At 34.9% G+C, this 13,739-nt stretch overlaps 1 protein-coding gene across 2 annotated transcripts in view; it reads left to right on the plus strand.

The window, feature by feature from the left end:
• Positions 1-8,991, plus strand: part of LOC149800236 (autophagy-related protein 13-like) — a 30,797-nt gene extending 21,806 nt beyond the window's left edge. For both annotated transcript variants that reach the window (XM_089959809.1, XM_089959810.1), the window contains one exon: positions 1,264-8,991. In XM_089959809.1, coding sequence (XP_089815935.1) covers positions 1,264-1,470 — 207 coding nt within the window. In that variant the 3' untranslated portion in view covers positions 1,471-8,991. The remainder of the gene's footprint in view (positions 1-1,263) is intronic.
• Positions 8,992-13,739: the final 4,748 nt, after the last annotated feature.

Here is a 13,739-nt window from a genome sequence, read left to right on the forward strand (position 1 = left end):
AAGTACATCCATAAACAAGTACTTATTATTTTTTATACTTTATTTGTCTATTGGGGAGTAAACAAGATATATCTAGCTGATTGACAGTGCGAAGGATGACATTGTAAAAGTTAGACTGCATATTTCCCTTTCAATAAAATTAATTGTATAATCACAAAATAGGTTAGGAGAGTGCTACTCTTTTAGATCCCAACAGCTACATGTAAAGCACATGTACCACATCTTAGGTGATATTTGTAACCTGATTTTAATCAAACTTAAGGTGTTGGATGAATTTTATTATCAGCATATTTTTGAGGTGATCTTTTGTCTGATTTGTACCACTCTTTAGAGATGGTATTTTTTATATATAAGATTTTGAGCAAACTTGGTACAGAGGTTGATCTCATCAAGGACTTATTTAGATATAATTGTGAGCAAGACCTATGCATATTAATGATGTATTATTGCTTCTGATTGGCTTGTAAACAATTCAGCTTCAGTATTTCTGCAGAAAATTGGATCAGACTTCTTAAATAGTGTTATATCATCAGAGCCTTGATTATGAGCAAAACCTGTGTATATTTTTGAGGCAGTATTATAGCTGATTGAACAAGATTTTTACCAGTCTGGAGAAAAATTTAAATCACTATCATCTTACGTTCTATAAAAAGATGAGCTTGCTTCTGGTTGGCCAAGATTGATGCATCTCTAGATCTGGAAACCATTTTTCTCATCCTTTTTAGATTCATAGTAAATATGATAGCTGTGGGTACGTGGAAAAGCCTGTCAGTAGCTTCTCATGGATCAGTGGTTCTTCCCTGGGTTTTCCAAGGTTCTTCCTCCACCAGTTATACTGGCTGCCATGTATAGCCTATCTTGTGTTGAAAATGGCGTTAAACACTAGAACAACAACAACAAAATATGATAGCATGATAACTCAGATGCATGTATATAAGAAATATTTTCTTGCCAAATTATGTTGGAATTTATCAAGAATATTTTAGATACATGTGGTTTTAATACTTACGAGTTCAAGAATAAAAGAAATCGACTTACCATGGATTCCTGGACAGTCCTTTTGAAGACTCTTGTCCTTCAAATACATGGCAAATTTTATGTATTAATGTTCACAGATTATTTTTTAGTATATTAATTTTTCTACTGGATTTTTTTTTTAATATTTAAAAGTTACAATTTGTTAATTTTACTTTTACTAATAACTGACAGAAAAATTCCATTTATGATGCAGATTATTTATGGTGTTGTTTTTTTTCTTCATAGAAAACTCCATTTTATGGGGCAGATGCCAACAGTGACCTAGGAAAGTTCTACCGTGAATGTCAGACAGTTCCATCTCTTGCCATGTTTGAAGAAGATCCCAGCATTACTGAGACACTTGATGAAATTACCACACAGCTGGAAGTATTCGAGTCTAACATGAATGACTTTGATGACTTTGTTACTTCACTACAGCAGGACACTGAATAAAATCAAAGCATTTATGTCAGTGCAATTTGATACATGCATATATATAGTTTTAATGAGATACCTAGTGGTCAGTTAGAGGGAATAAATGCATGCATGAAATATCCAGTTATCGATTAGATTTTGGGATAAAACTTAGATATCAGTAAGCCTCTTTGTCAATGCTGTTATCAGCTGTGGAGAGTTATCTCTCTTGGACCTGTATTCTTAACATGTAAAAAAAGGAGTAAAACCTAAACTATGGCTCAAACAGTAGAAATGACATTCATAGTGCATCTGTATCTATATTTCAAATTTGGTTTGCCACAAAGCAGCCAAAGGTTAGAAAATTCTTAATGGTACTTTCTAACTATTTTTCAATTTAAGGTACAGAATGCCAACAGTTTTGACTTTGCATATGAGCTCGAGTTTTTTTCTCTCCCATAAATGTGAGAATGTTGGGCTTGGATTGACCTAAATGGACCTAAATGGCCAAAGTCAAAGTTTATGTTCATGTCTGTGTTACAGGTCAGTTGATGTATATCTCTTCTTTTCTTTTTTCTTCTTTTTTTGTGTGTGTGTGAGATACATAGAAATTTAATTTGAATTAAAGATGTGAGCAAGATTCTGCAAGATCGGCATTTATGGATAGATGGAACATTTAGACCAGGGGTCATCAACCAATTTCACATAGCATGCCACTTTTTCTAGATTAATTACAAAATGAACGAGCGCGTACCACCAGTAAGAGAGTAATACTGTCAAAATCAAGATTGTTGGCTGCACTTCATGTGCCACACAAAACCTCTTGACATGTCACCTTGTGGCATGCATGCCATAGGTTGCTGACCCATGATTTAGACAATAGGGAAGAGAGCAGCAAACTATTAATTTACATGCTTTGTATAGAGATAAAGACTGACCACTCACAATAGATGGCTGAATCTTTTCATTAAAAATACAATTAATATAAACAATGAACCTGTCATGTAATAGTATTTAGTCTATTCCTGATTTACCCAATTATTGAGAAAGCAGAGATGGTTAGACACCACCCCATGCACAGGTATGGAACTGGTAAATGCTACCTGCAACTTTGCAGCATTAAGGCTTTGTAGAGTACCTGCCTGCAGATTTCGATCCTGGTGGTAAAACGTTTCCACAGAATTGCATAGGATTGTTTGTTTCCTCATTCTGGTGGTAAAACATTTCCACAGAATTGCATAGGATTGTTTGTTTCCTCATTCTGGTGGTAAAACGTTTCCACAGAATTGCATAGGATTGTTTGTTTCCTCATTCCTGTATAACTTAATGTTAATTAGCCTATTCACAATAATGTACTGTATATACTTGCTTACAAGTCAGGTACAGGTACAAACAACACAGACCCATATATTCTGAGTACGGTCTATATTGTTTGTTCTACTGATTACTCATAACAAACTGTATAGTTCCAGATCTGCATGTGCATTATGCAATGGCATGTATGGGTCTCTGCAGTTTTCAGTTGGATCTAACTTTTAACTGAGCATAGATGGTATGTTATGTTAATTCTATCACAGAATAATAAGGTCTTTATGGTAATTTCCATGACACATCTTTTGTTTATGTTTGCTTCTGTTATGCCAGTCTGTAGCACTCGGTATAGAATAGTTTTAAAACATGAGCTGAGAATCATTCCTGTACAGTTTGCTAGTGATTGAGTAGGTTTGTGTGACTTAAATACTGGTATTAAATTTGGACATTTTTCTTCATAACAAATATTTTTCCCATAATCATTTTCATACAGGAAACTGACAAAGATTTGCTTGTGAAATGCAGTATTTAAGGACAATTATTCCATATCAGACCCAGGGTCCGTTTATCTCATTGATATCCTGTACATATAATTGTTAGTTGATTATTTTATGCATGTTGGTGTATGTTTTTATTTAAAGTGCCCATTGATTCTGTAAATCTTTCCTCATACACATTGTGTTATCATGATGTATTAAACTATATCCTTGCAATCAAGCACTCCTAAGCTAAGAAAGACATTCTTCATGTTGTTTGGCTTTATGTGTGCTAAAAAAAATCATCAGCTTGCAGAGTTGGCAGTTAGTCAAGAGTTGTCTGTCCTTGGACAGATAGATAGATTGATGCCCAATTCAATCATATGTTAATTCCACTAGTGCCTGGTCAGTATACCATAACAAATTACAGGTATGAACAACAATGGGTAGTATAAAATGTGTGTTGGGTACAAGATGAGAATAATGACACTACCTAGGAACATCAAAACATTCCTGTCTGCATATGGGTTGGAAATCTTACCATAGCATGCAACAACAACATGATGATTGGATCCATGCAGGATTTGGTCTTGATGAAGAGATGCATTCCTATTCATGTCCATGCATGTAAAAGACCAAAACAATGTTTTTATCTGATCATATTTGCTATCTGCTGGACTCCTTTTCCATAGATAGGTAAGGCACAAAGTTATTTCTGTTGATTATATTATGAATGCTGAATAATAAATGAATTGCCACTGATTAGAGAAAACACATTTTGTCCCCAATTTTGTCTTAAAATTGCACTCTTCCAGTCAGACAAGCATTGTTAAATGTGAGTTACCCATCCTCAAATAGTACTCATAAATACAAGTGAATTTTTTTTAGCATTTATAAAGAGTTTATATAGTAACCACAGCGTTGGTGTCCGATTCTGTGTTGGTCCTGTAGTCATTAAATTTACAGTGTTTTTTTCTTTGTAGGCGTATTTCTTAGCAATTGTACTATTATTTGCTTGGTATTGTTTGATACTTTTTTTATAGGGATCCAACAGTAGAACTTTTTTTTTTAGGTAGGCTTTTATTTAAATTATATTGTTGTGACTGTCCTATGATCATTAAATGTTATACCTGGAAGGATATGGAATTGTTAAAATCCATCATCCAATAAGTGACAATGACCTATACATCTATTTTTTATTTTGATTTGAGTTTTTGAAAATTAATTGTAATTGTATATCGTGGCATTATTAGATATAGTATTGTCAGAATTTGTATGTTCAAGAATATTGAGCATTGTTCTTTCCTCACGCAGTTAATAATGGCATATGTTTGCACACAACAGACTTTTGGAACTGCTGCTTGGTTGAATTTGTTGCCTCTTCAGTAACTAAACCATATGCATGGAAGTATCTAGAGAAATACTGTACTACTTCCATACCATAAGTAAGTCGCTATGACCTTTTTTTGCTCAGCTATTTATAGAGCCAGGAGATATTGTGCGGACAAGGTTGTGTCCATATACACCATCATCAAAGAAACAGAATTTAAGTTGCATATATTTTTAAAGAACATTTTATTATGTATATTTGATTTGATTTAATTTTTTGTTAGTTTTAATGTTTTTAAAAATTCTGTTACATGCTATTGTAATGTAATTTTATTTACTGTATTTAAGCCCAATATTGCCACCACTTTAAATGTAATCCTGGAAATCCTGTTATCACTAATACTTCTGAATGAAAAGTCATGGATTTTCACCAGATGACTACTTATGATGACAAGTTGGCCTAAATAAAATAATTAGTGCCAGCCAGACTAAAATCTGGCGTCTTCAGAACACTAGGGTTGAAGATTTTGTTATCACTACTGCTCCTGAATAGTCATGTTGAAATGACTAACCTAACCCTAACCGACTTTATGATATCGACTCAGTTCTAAATGAAAATAGCGCCGATCAAAGATCAAAATATGACTACCATCTTGAAGCTCTTGTTAAATCTCCTGAATTGAAAGTCATATTGGCACGGGGTTAATCTTGTTGATAACTCTTCTGAATGGATCATAACATGGAATTTTTTTGCCAAAAGCATTCTAGTGTTTTGTTTGCCCTAAACGACGATGATGCTAATCTTACATCCAATATGGTTGACAGAGCAGCTGATTTGAAAATTTTGTTGTTTGAACACCAGCAGTTGGTAGAACATCAGGGACTCATTTATACACTGGTCAAGATTAAACAAATTTGTATGGCCTTTATGTTGCTATGGACCATAACTTTGTTTGGCCTTTATGTTGCTACAGACCATAAATTTGTATGGCCTTTATCTTGCTATGGACCATAAATTTGTATGGCCTTTATCTTGCTAAGGTAACGGACCATAACTTTAAAGACCCCACAAACAATGAAGATTTATGTGGAAGCAACATGACCCCCATGTCCAGTCCTTCAATTTAAGCAATGATAATTATTTTGTACAACCATTTAACTTGATACCCAAAAAACCATGCTAATTTACACCCACCGAACCATGTAATTTGATACCCCAAAAACCTTGTAAATTAATATTTAGAAATATGTGAATTCACTGTATTGTAAAGTAGTTGCAAAGTGACTGCCTGAGTTGCATCCTGTTCTGTCCAGTCCATAAAGTAAAATAAAAACTCCTTCATTTAAACTGCAGAGATGTATTTCCTCATCCAGTATGGTTTGGCACTCACATTCTTTTTCTTCCCCATTTGTATCTAATATGCAAAGGCATTTTTAATCTGGAATTGAAGATCCATCGCCTTGTACACCGTTTACTCATGTTTTTTTTCTAAAAGTTGAGTCAAGCTGCAAAAAACATATACCCTGATCTGCCAATGCAAAATGTGTGAACAGATCGGGGTGGGGTGGGGGGTATTTGTTCTACTGATTGTTCATTACAGACTTGGCTGTATTAATTTTGGATCGTGTTGATATCCCTTATAGACTCTTTTATACCAAGTACAGTAGAGCTTACCTGGTACATTATGTGAAGATCCAGGCATCTGCATTGTAGAGAGCAGGTTAGTTAGTGTTTGTTTATTGCTTGAAGGACGGAACTTCATATGAAGTATGTATGTTAGATAGCATCAGCATGTCCTTATTGAATGCTTTTCCACCAGATTTTAGAATTTCTTATTTGTGCAATGTATGGGGTTAAAGTTTGTGTTTAAGGGTATGTTTATTGGTTGTAGGATGGAACAAGACATTTGGTTTCATTTTTGTGTTAAATAGCATGTTATTCCCCATTTTGACTAATAATTATTTGCCCAATGTTATGGGGAATATTTGTCATAATTATGTTTTTTTTTTCAAGGTTATTCAGGTTTTTGTTTCTTGCTTCTACTAGTAGGTTCACATTTTTACATCCTTGGTACTTTAAGGCCTATGATTTGATTGTATTTAGAGGACACATGATTTTTGTATGATCAGTATTAAACATGATTGGAGTATTTAGTACCAACTAAATATGCCTAATTCATGCTTCACTAACTTTCTAGCAGTGGGCAGTCTTTCATACAACTTCTCTTGTAATTAAGTGCTTTGTTTGTGGATGCATTACACTGAGTAATGTATCACTTCAAAAGTAGGTCACCAAGAACTTTATTTTGTGCATCCATGACTCTGAACTTTACTTTTAGGCAAGTTTTTCAAGTTATCTAACAGGGAGGATTATGTAAGACCAGTTTTAAAAAGTCCCCTCCCCCATTTCAATGTGTTGCAGGGACCTGGTTGTAGTAGATTTAATTTATTTGTATGATTTTTGTTTACACACAATCAGGCAAAGAATATTATATTATTATGTCCTTCCATCCAAATCCTAACATCAGTTTTATATTGCACGATACAATTACCAAGCTTTGTGCATGGCTTACACTTGGAGTAAAGAAGAACCCTGTCAGTTTGGTCTCACAAGTTTAAATAGCATGGTCACCGATTGAATGTAGAAAAGTGATTTCTGCATGGTGTCAACAAGTTTGCTATCACCTTCTTTTACCAAACTTGTGGTAGCATGCTAAGAAAGAACCATATCAGTTTTTGGGTCAACAGTAAGGGCCACTACCAGAAAGGAATGGCTTCTGCACAATAAATCGAGTTCTACAAGTTACCAATCTTTGTGGATGGCTTTCACAAGGGGTTAGGATTTATCGATTTTGGGCTCAGTTAGTCAGAGCTCACTGTCAGCAAGGGAAAATTGTTTTCGCATCACAGATCCTTACCAAATGTTTTGGTTGCTTGCACTTGGGGCTGAATAAGTTTATTGATTATGGGGTCAAATGTCGAGATCACTACAGCTAGAAGAAAATTAGTCTGCACTTGAGAAACATTTCGTCCAGATTACTGTTAAACACAAGATGGGTGCCATTCAAGGTCTGAATCATCTGATATTTTGTCTTCATGTGTACTTCATAACAAATAAATTCATGCAAATGTTGGAAAATGCATTTCTGTGCAAGAATCTAGTGTTTGTTGTGATCTGAGTAAATGACTATATGTACGTGTACAACTGTTGCTGTGTGATGTATACATATGTAACTACACTGTTGCCGTGTGATGTATACATATGTAACTACACTGTTGCTGTGTGATGTATACATATGTAACTACACTGTTGCTGTGTGATGTATACATATGTAACTACATTGTTACTGTGGTGTATACATCTGTAACTACACTGTTGCTGTGTGATGTATACATATGTAACTACACTGTTGCTGTGTGATGTATACATATGTAACTACATTGTTACTGTGGTGTATACATCTGTAACTACACTGTTGCTGTGTGATGTATACATATGTAACTACATTGTTACTGTGGTGTATACATATGTAACTACACTGTTGCTGTGTGATGTATACATATGTAACTACATTGTTGCTGTGTGATGTATACATATGTAACTACATTGTTGCTGTGTGATGTATACATATGTAACTACATTGTTGCTGTGTGATGTATACATATGTAACTACATTGTTGCTGTGTGATGTATACATATGTAACTACATTGTTGCTGTGTGATGTATACATATGTAACTACATTGTTGCTGTGTGATGTATACATATGTAACTACATTGTTCCTTAGATTTTTGCATTGTGAATATCATATATGCTGTTGAATTTTTTTTTGTAAATGCATGTTTTATGTTTGCTCATTGACCAGAACTTGTTTTATCATAATAGAAGTTCAAAATATTTCCTTCGAAATTTTAAATACAGAATGCCTAGTTAATTGTGCCCCAAAATATATTTGTCATCAGCAGGTTTGTGACACCCCTAACCTTTGTTATAAAAAAAAGTTCAAATGTAATAGTCTAGCAAGCTTAGATTTCCTTTTAAATTGCAAGCAATTAGGTATTTGTCAACTGTTACTGGTTAAAAAGTTATATTCTTGCAAGCCAAGAGTTCCTTTGAAATTGCAACATTTGGGCTTGTGTCAAATGTTGCCAGTTAAAAGTAACAGCCTAGATAGTATTTCCTTTTAAATTGCAACAGTTAGGTCTTTATCAAATGTTACTGTTACTTATAGGCATTGGTGTGCTGGCAAGTTGTCTTGCTTTGTGACAGAAATGAATTTTACACTAAACAATTTGTACAAGCCAAGAAATTGCACGTGGTACTGTCTTTCTTTCTTTTGCTGGGTATTGTTCTTTGGACATAATTATTTTTACATGTGATATCCTGTTAATGCCTCTTATAAATGATTGCATGTGATATTTTTAATAAACAAAATCCTTTGAATTGTTTTGTTTTCAGTGGTATATATGTCCTATTCCTTCTTTCACATTATTGATACCACTAGTACGTTCTAAGCTCTTTTTCATGATCAACATTACCACAGATGGTACACTATTTCTACATTTATAACAAAGTACCACAGATTGTACACTATTTCTCTTACACATCAGTACCTTATACTAGGTGGCCCCGAGTGGTCTAAATTTATAACAAAGTACCACAGATGGTACACTATTTCTCTTACACATCAGTACCTTATACTAGGTGGCCCCGAGTGGTCTAAAGCGTCCACCATTATGGATCACTACCATCTCACCTGTCTGTGTGGGTTTGAGTCTTAGGTTTCGGCCAATTTGGGTATGAGAAAGCTTGCCAGTAACTTCTCCCAAGTCTGTGATTCTTTCTGGATTCTTCCACTGCCATTTATACTGGCCGCCATGTATAACCTATTTTATGCTTAAAGATGGTGTTAAACCCTATAACAACCACCACCACCACCACCGTATAATATTTCAGAGAAAGTCATGCACATTAGATGGCAACACCGATTTGGAATGTAAGGATAGATCTGATATGCTAAGCACTGTTGGGTTTGATCCAGGTCATTAATTTCTAAATTCAAACTTTGGTAAATTCTTCACTGTAAACTATCTGGAACAAGGAGGCTCATTTATTGTCAAGTTGTTTAGGTAGGCACTGTAATTTGCACAACAAAAATTTGTGATGCTATTAGGTAACATAAAATGCAGCATAATATTAGATATAATGGACATGCATCGATGAGATTGAAAATTTTATATTGGTAGATTATAGGTATATTTATTAATTGCAAGTTGATGTGCAATCTTGTTATAATGTAAACGTTTTATGCGCCGTTAGAAACAATCTGAAATGAGTGTCACGTAGCTGTATTAATAGTTATCACTCAATTTTCAGAATTTCTTCTCAAGGTATATTCAAGCACTAATGATTCAAGTTATAGGCCCATGTATATAACAAAATGGAGACTCTACAGTATACCATCAAGTCTATTGTTAGTCTTTTGTCAACATTAGTGGTCTTCTCATGTCAGTTTTTTTTTCCATCAGGAAAAAAACATCAAAACTGGTTAGATAGTAAAAGGGGTTAGTGAAAATTGTCAAGATGCATGAACTCCATTTCACCTTATTGATGTTAATTAACGTGTCAAAAGTAATTACTTCTGAAGTGCATGAATCAGGTTTTTAATGTAGCTTTAAAAAATGTGTCGTATCGCTATGATGTCTGCAGTGTGGCAGTTTATAGTCGTGTCTAGCAGTGAGGCATCATGTCCCACCCAGTCACATCATCCTTGACACCAGACTGACCAATCCTAATGCTGAGCACTAGGCAAGGAAACTGCTAGAACCGACTTGTAGAAATATCTGCTGGCATCTTCAATTTGGTGAAATACATAAATAAGTGTGCAGTCCCAAACATAGAAGTGATCTGGGCATAACAATCATCTGAGCAGAAGGATATTTTCTTGCTCTTACCTACCCCAACATTATACCCCCAGCACTTGATGAAAAGCAAAACTTCACATTAAAATTACATCAAGATCACTAGAAAGTGGAATTGTAAAACAATTTCTCAAGTTACAAACTTTAATGCAACGAATTACACACGTCGTCTACATTCAGATAATGGAGTGGCCCATTGGTCAAAGACACTTGCATTTACCAATCACTGACATCCCACCTGATGCATTGATGCAAGTCTCAACTTGCCCACTAGGGGTATGTATTGTTGTTTTTGTGTGCTTTTTATGCATTTTCAGCATACATGGCAGTTGGAAGGAAGAACACAGGAAAAGCCACCAACCCATGGGAAGCTACTTGAAATGACACAGACCCCCCAAGAGCCAAGATCGATTGATTGCAGATTTTATGGCATATCAGCACAATTAGGCTATTTAGCACCATACAAAAGGTTATATGTAGGACGATTTAAAAGTGATACAAGGTATATGGACCAGTGATAAAACCACGTTAAAAGCAAATTAAGATGGTAAGGGTATATATATATATATATATATATATATATATATATATATATATATATATATATATATATATATGTGTATATATATATATATATATATATATATATATATATATATATATATAAAAAGCTTTCCTGATTAGTGGGGAATGTAAATGGTATATGTTAATTAAGATTTAAATGAAAAGGTATTGAATATCAAGGACGGTATATACATTACATAAAAATGCTCAAGGTGATAGCATACAAGTTATATTTTAGAATAAATGTTCACTTCTTTCAGGAATTTTAAAGAGCTGTTTATGGTATCAAAAAGTTCCTTCATGTCATGCACACTGTAGTATTGATTGCCAATGGTTGGAGATTTAAACACTACGTCATAAAGTGCTTAACAGTGAATGGTTCACTGCAAGAAGTGCACTCTGGTGGGTCTTCATCTTTTAGTATGTGGGAGTGGGTTATATAAGTATGACCAATTCTAATTCTTGCAACAACTACCTCTGTGATACTAGGTTTAAAATCAGTTTACAATATTTTAAAATCAGATGGTTCTAGGGATAGGGCCATTTTAGCAGCACGATCTGTTCTTTTCATCTTTAATACTAATATTGCCAGGTAACCAACAGTATAAAAAAAATCCATGTACCATTTGGTAAGCGAACTTTTGTTGCGTTTTCCACTAATGAAGGTTGCAGTAGCCTTTTCCTCATCCTTTGATCCATTAGTATAAATTCTTGTGTAGCTTTTAAATTCGATGAGGAGTTAATGATAAGAGTTGTTAAAGATGGAAGGCTTTGTCTGATTTTTTTTCCATCATGTAAAAGTACTTTTGCTTGCTTCAAGTAGCCAGGGAGGCATTTTGTAACCGCATATTTTCTGAATTTTAGAAATACCAACTTTTGTACCGTCAAGGCTGGATGATATTCTAATGCCAAAGGAAGGTGTGGCTTGTTTTGGTATAATGTTACGTATTTGGGTTGATATACAGCCGAAAAAGCAGGGTTCAGAGAGTTTGATCTCAATTTGAGAGCACACTGTGCAGAAAGCATTTCTCTATGATGCAATAAAAGGCGGTTTGTTCGCTTCAGCGAGAAGGCTTTCACATGGGGATGTCTTAAATGCTCCAAGAGCAAATCTTACTCCTTGATGATGAATTGGTCAAGCATCTTCAAATACATTCTAGCTGAAACATAACCAACGCAACCATAGTCCAGTTTGGAGGGAATAAGAGTTCTATATAAACCGAGAAAGATTTTTCTATTAGCACTCCAGTCATACTTTAAGTAAATCTAGAGATTTTAAGCATTTAGCTTTCAAGTTCTTTTTGTGTGGAATAAAGGTCATTTTTTTGCTGTCGACAATACCTAAAAATTTTGTTTCTTCAACAACCGAGTTTAGATTCATCATGGCATCTTTGTAACTGACAAAAATGCACGAATACTGTTTTCGATTTATAACATCTGAACCTGTTGGTATTGGCCCAATTTTGAATCTGGTCTATATTTTGTTTTAGTTGTCTTTCAACGTATAGAGAACAATCCACACCAGTAGCTAAACACTTGGTGATGCTATTTTGATGTTGAAAAGCGTTACAGATAAAATACTGCCCTGGGGTACACGCATCTTTTGCTCGTACAGATCCGAGAGGGTTGAACCCACTCGTACCTTGAATTCCCTGTTTGAAAGTTCGATATAAAAGGGGGCAGATGGACTTTAAGACTCCATCGTGCAGGTCATTCAATATCCCGTACTTTCATGTGTCATAGGCCTTTTCTAAATCAAAGAAAACCGCTACAAAATGTTCCGTCTTAATAAAAACGATGCAAATGTTTCCAGGCTAACCACATGGTCATTGGTGCTGCAGCCATATCAAAAGCCATTTTGAAAAGGAGATAGTACCATATAAGCCAAGAAATGATCATTTGTTTCATTGTTTTGCACACACACAACATTCAGTGCAATGGGGTGGTAGTTGGTACGATCTGTGCCATCTTTACCTGGTTTGGAAACTGGTATTACTGTTGCTTCTTTCTAAGCCTTAGGTACATTACCAGTACTCCATTAATCATTGAACATTTTCAATAGAGATATTAACGATGGTTCTGGAAGGTGTTTCAAAATTTGTCAGGTCCAGCAGATGTACTGAGAGCTGAGATGAAAGTGATGTGCAAGGGCACATTAGACCACTCAGCCACCCAGGGGTAAGTGACAAAGCTTGTCAGTAGCTTCCAGTGGGTTGGTGTTTCTTCCTCCACCAAAAATACTTGCCACAATGTATAGAATTGTGTAATGAAAATGGTGTTTAACCCACAAAACCGAACATTCACCCAAAGCATACAATTTTCATGTCTTGAGCAAATTTCGCTATCAAGCTTGCATCAGGTGATTGTACAGACAGCTGATAATTGTACATGTTCTCCTGGTTCATGAGCTTAAAAAGACTGCATTGCCTGTATGCTTATACTGAACAGCACGAACAGTAACTTGTTACAAGAATTAAGCATTTCTTTCCACAGTTTATGCACAAAGTTTCTGTGCCTATGCAGGTAAGATGATTTCAAAAACAGACCCAATCACACTTCTTTCAGTTTAAAAGCAGAGCTAGGACACATCAGCTTAGCATAACATTTATACAAGTTGACCAAGACTGTGCATTTCCTTCCCCCTTGTGTTGCCTCCTCTTCACTGGATGAAGAATTAAAAATAAAATAAAAAAAAAACAACACAAC

This window comes from Sinohyriopsis cumingii, chromosome 5 (genome assembly GCF_028554795.1).
Source record: "Sinohyriopsis cumingii isolate HCF-2022 chromosome 5, ASM2855479v2, whole genome shotgun sequence".
Taxonomy (NCBI): domain Eukaryota; kingdom Metazoa; phylum Mollusca; class Bivalvia; order Unionida; family Unionidae; genus Sinohyriopsis; species Sinohyriopsis cumingii.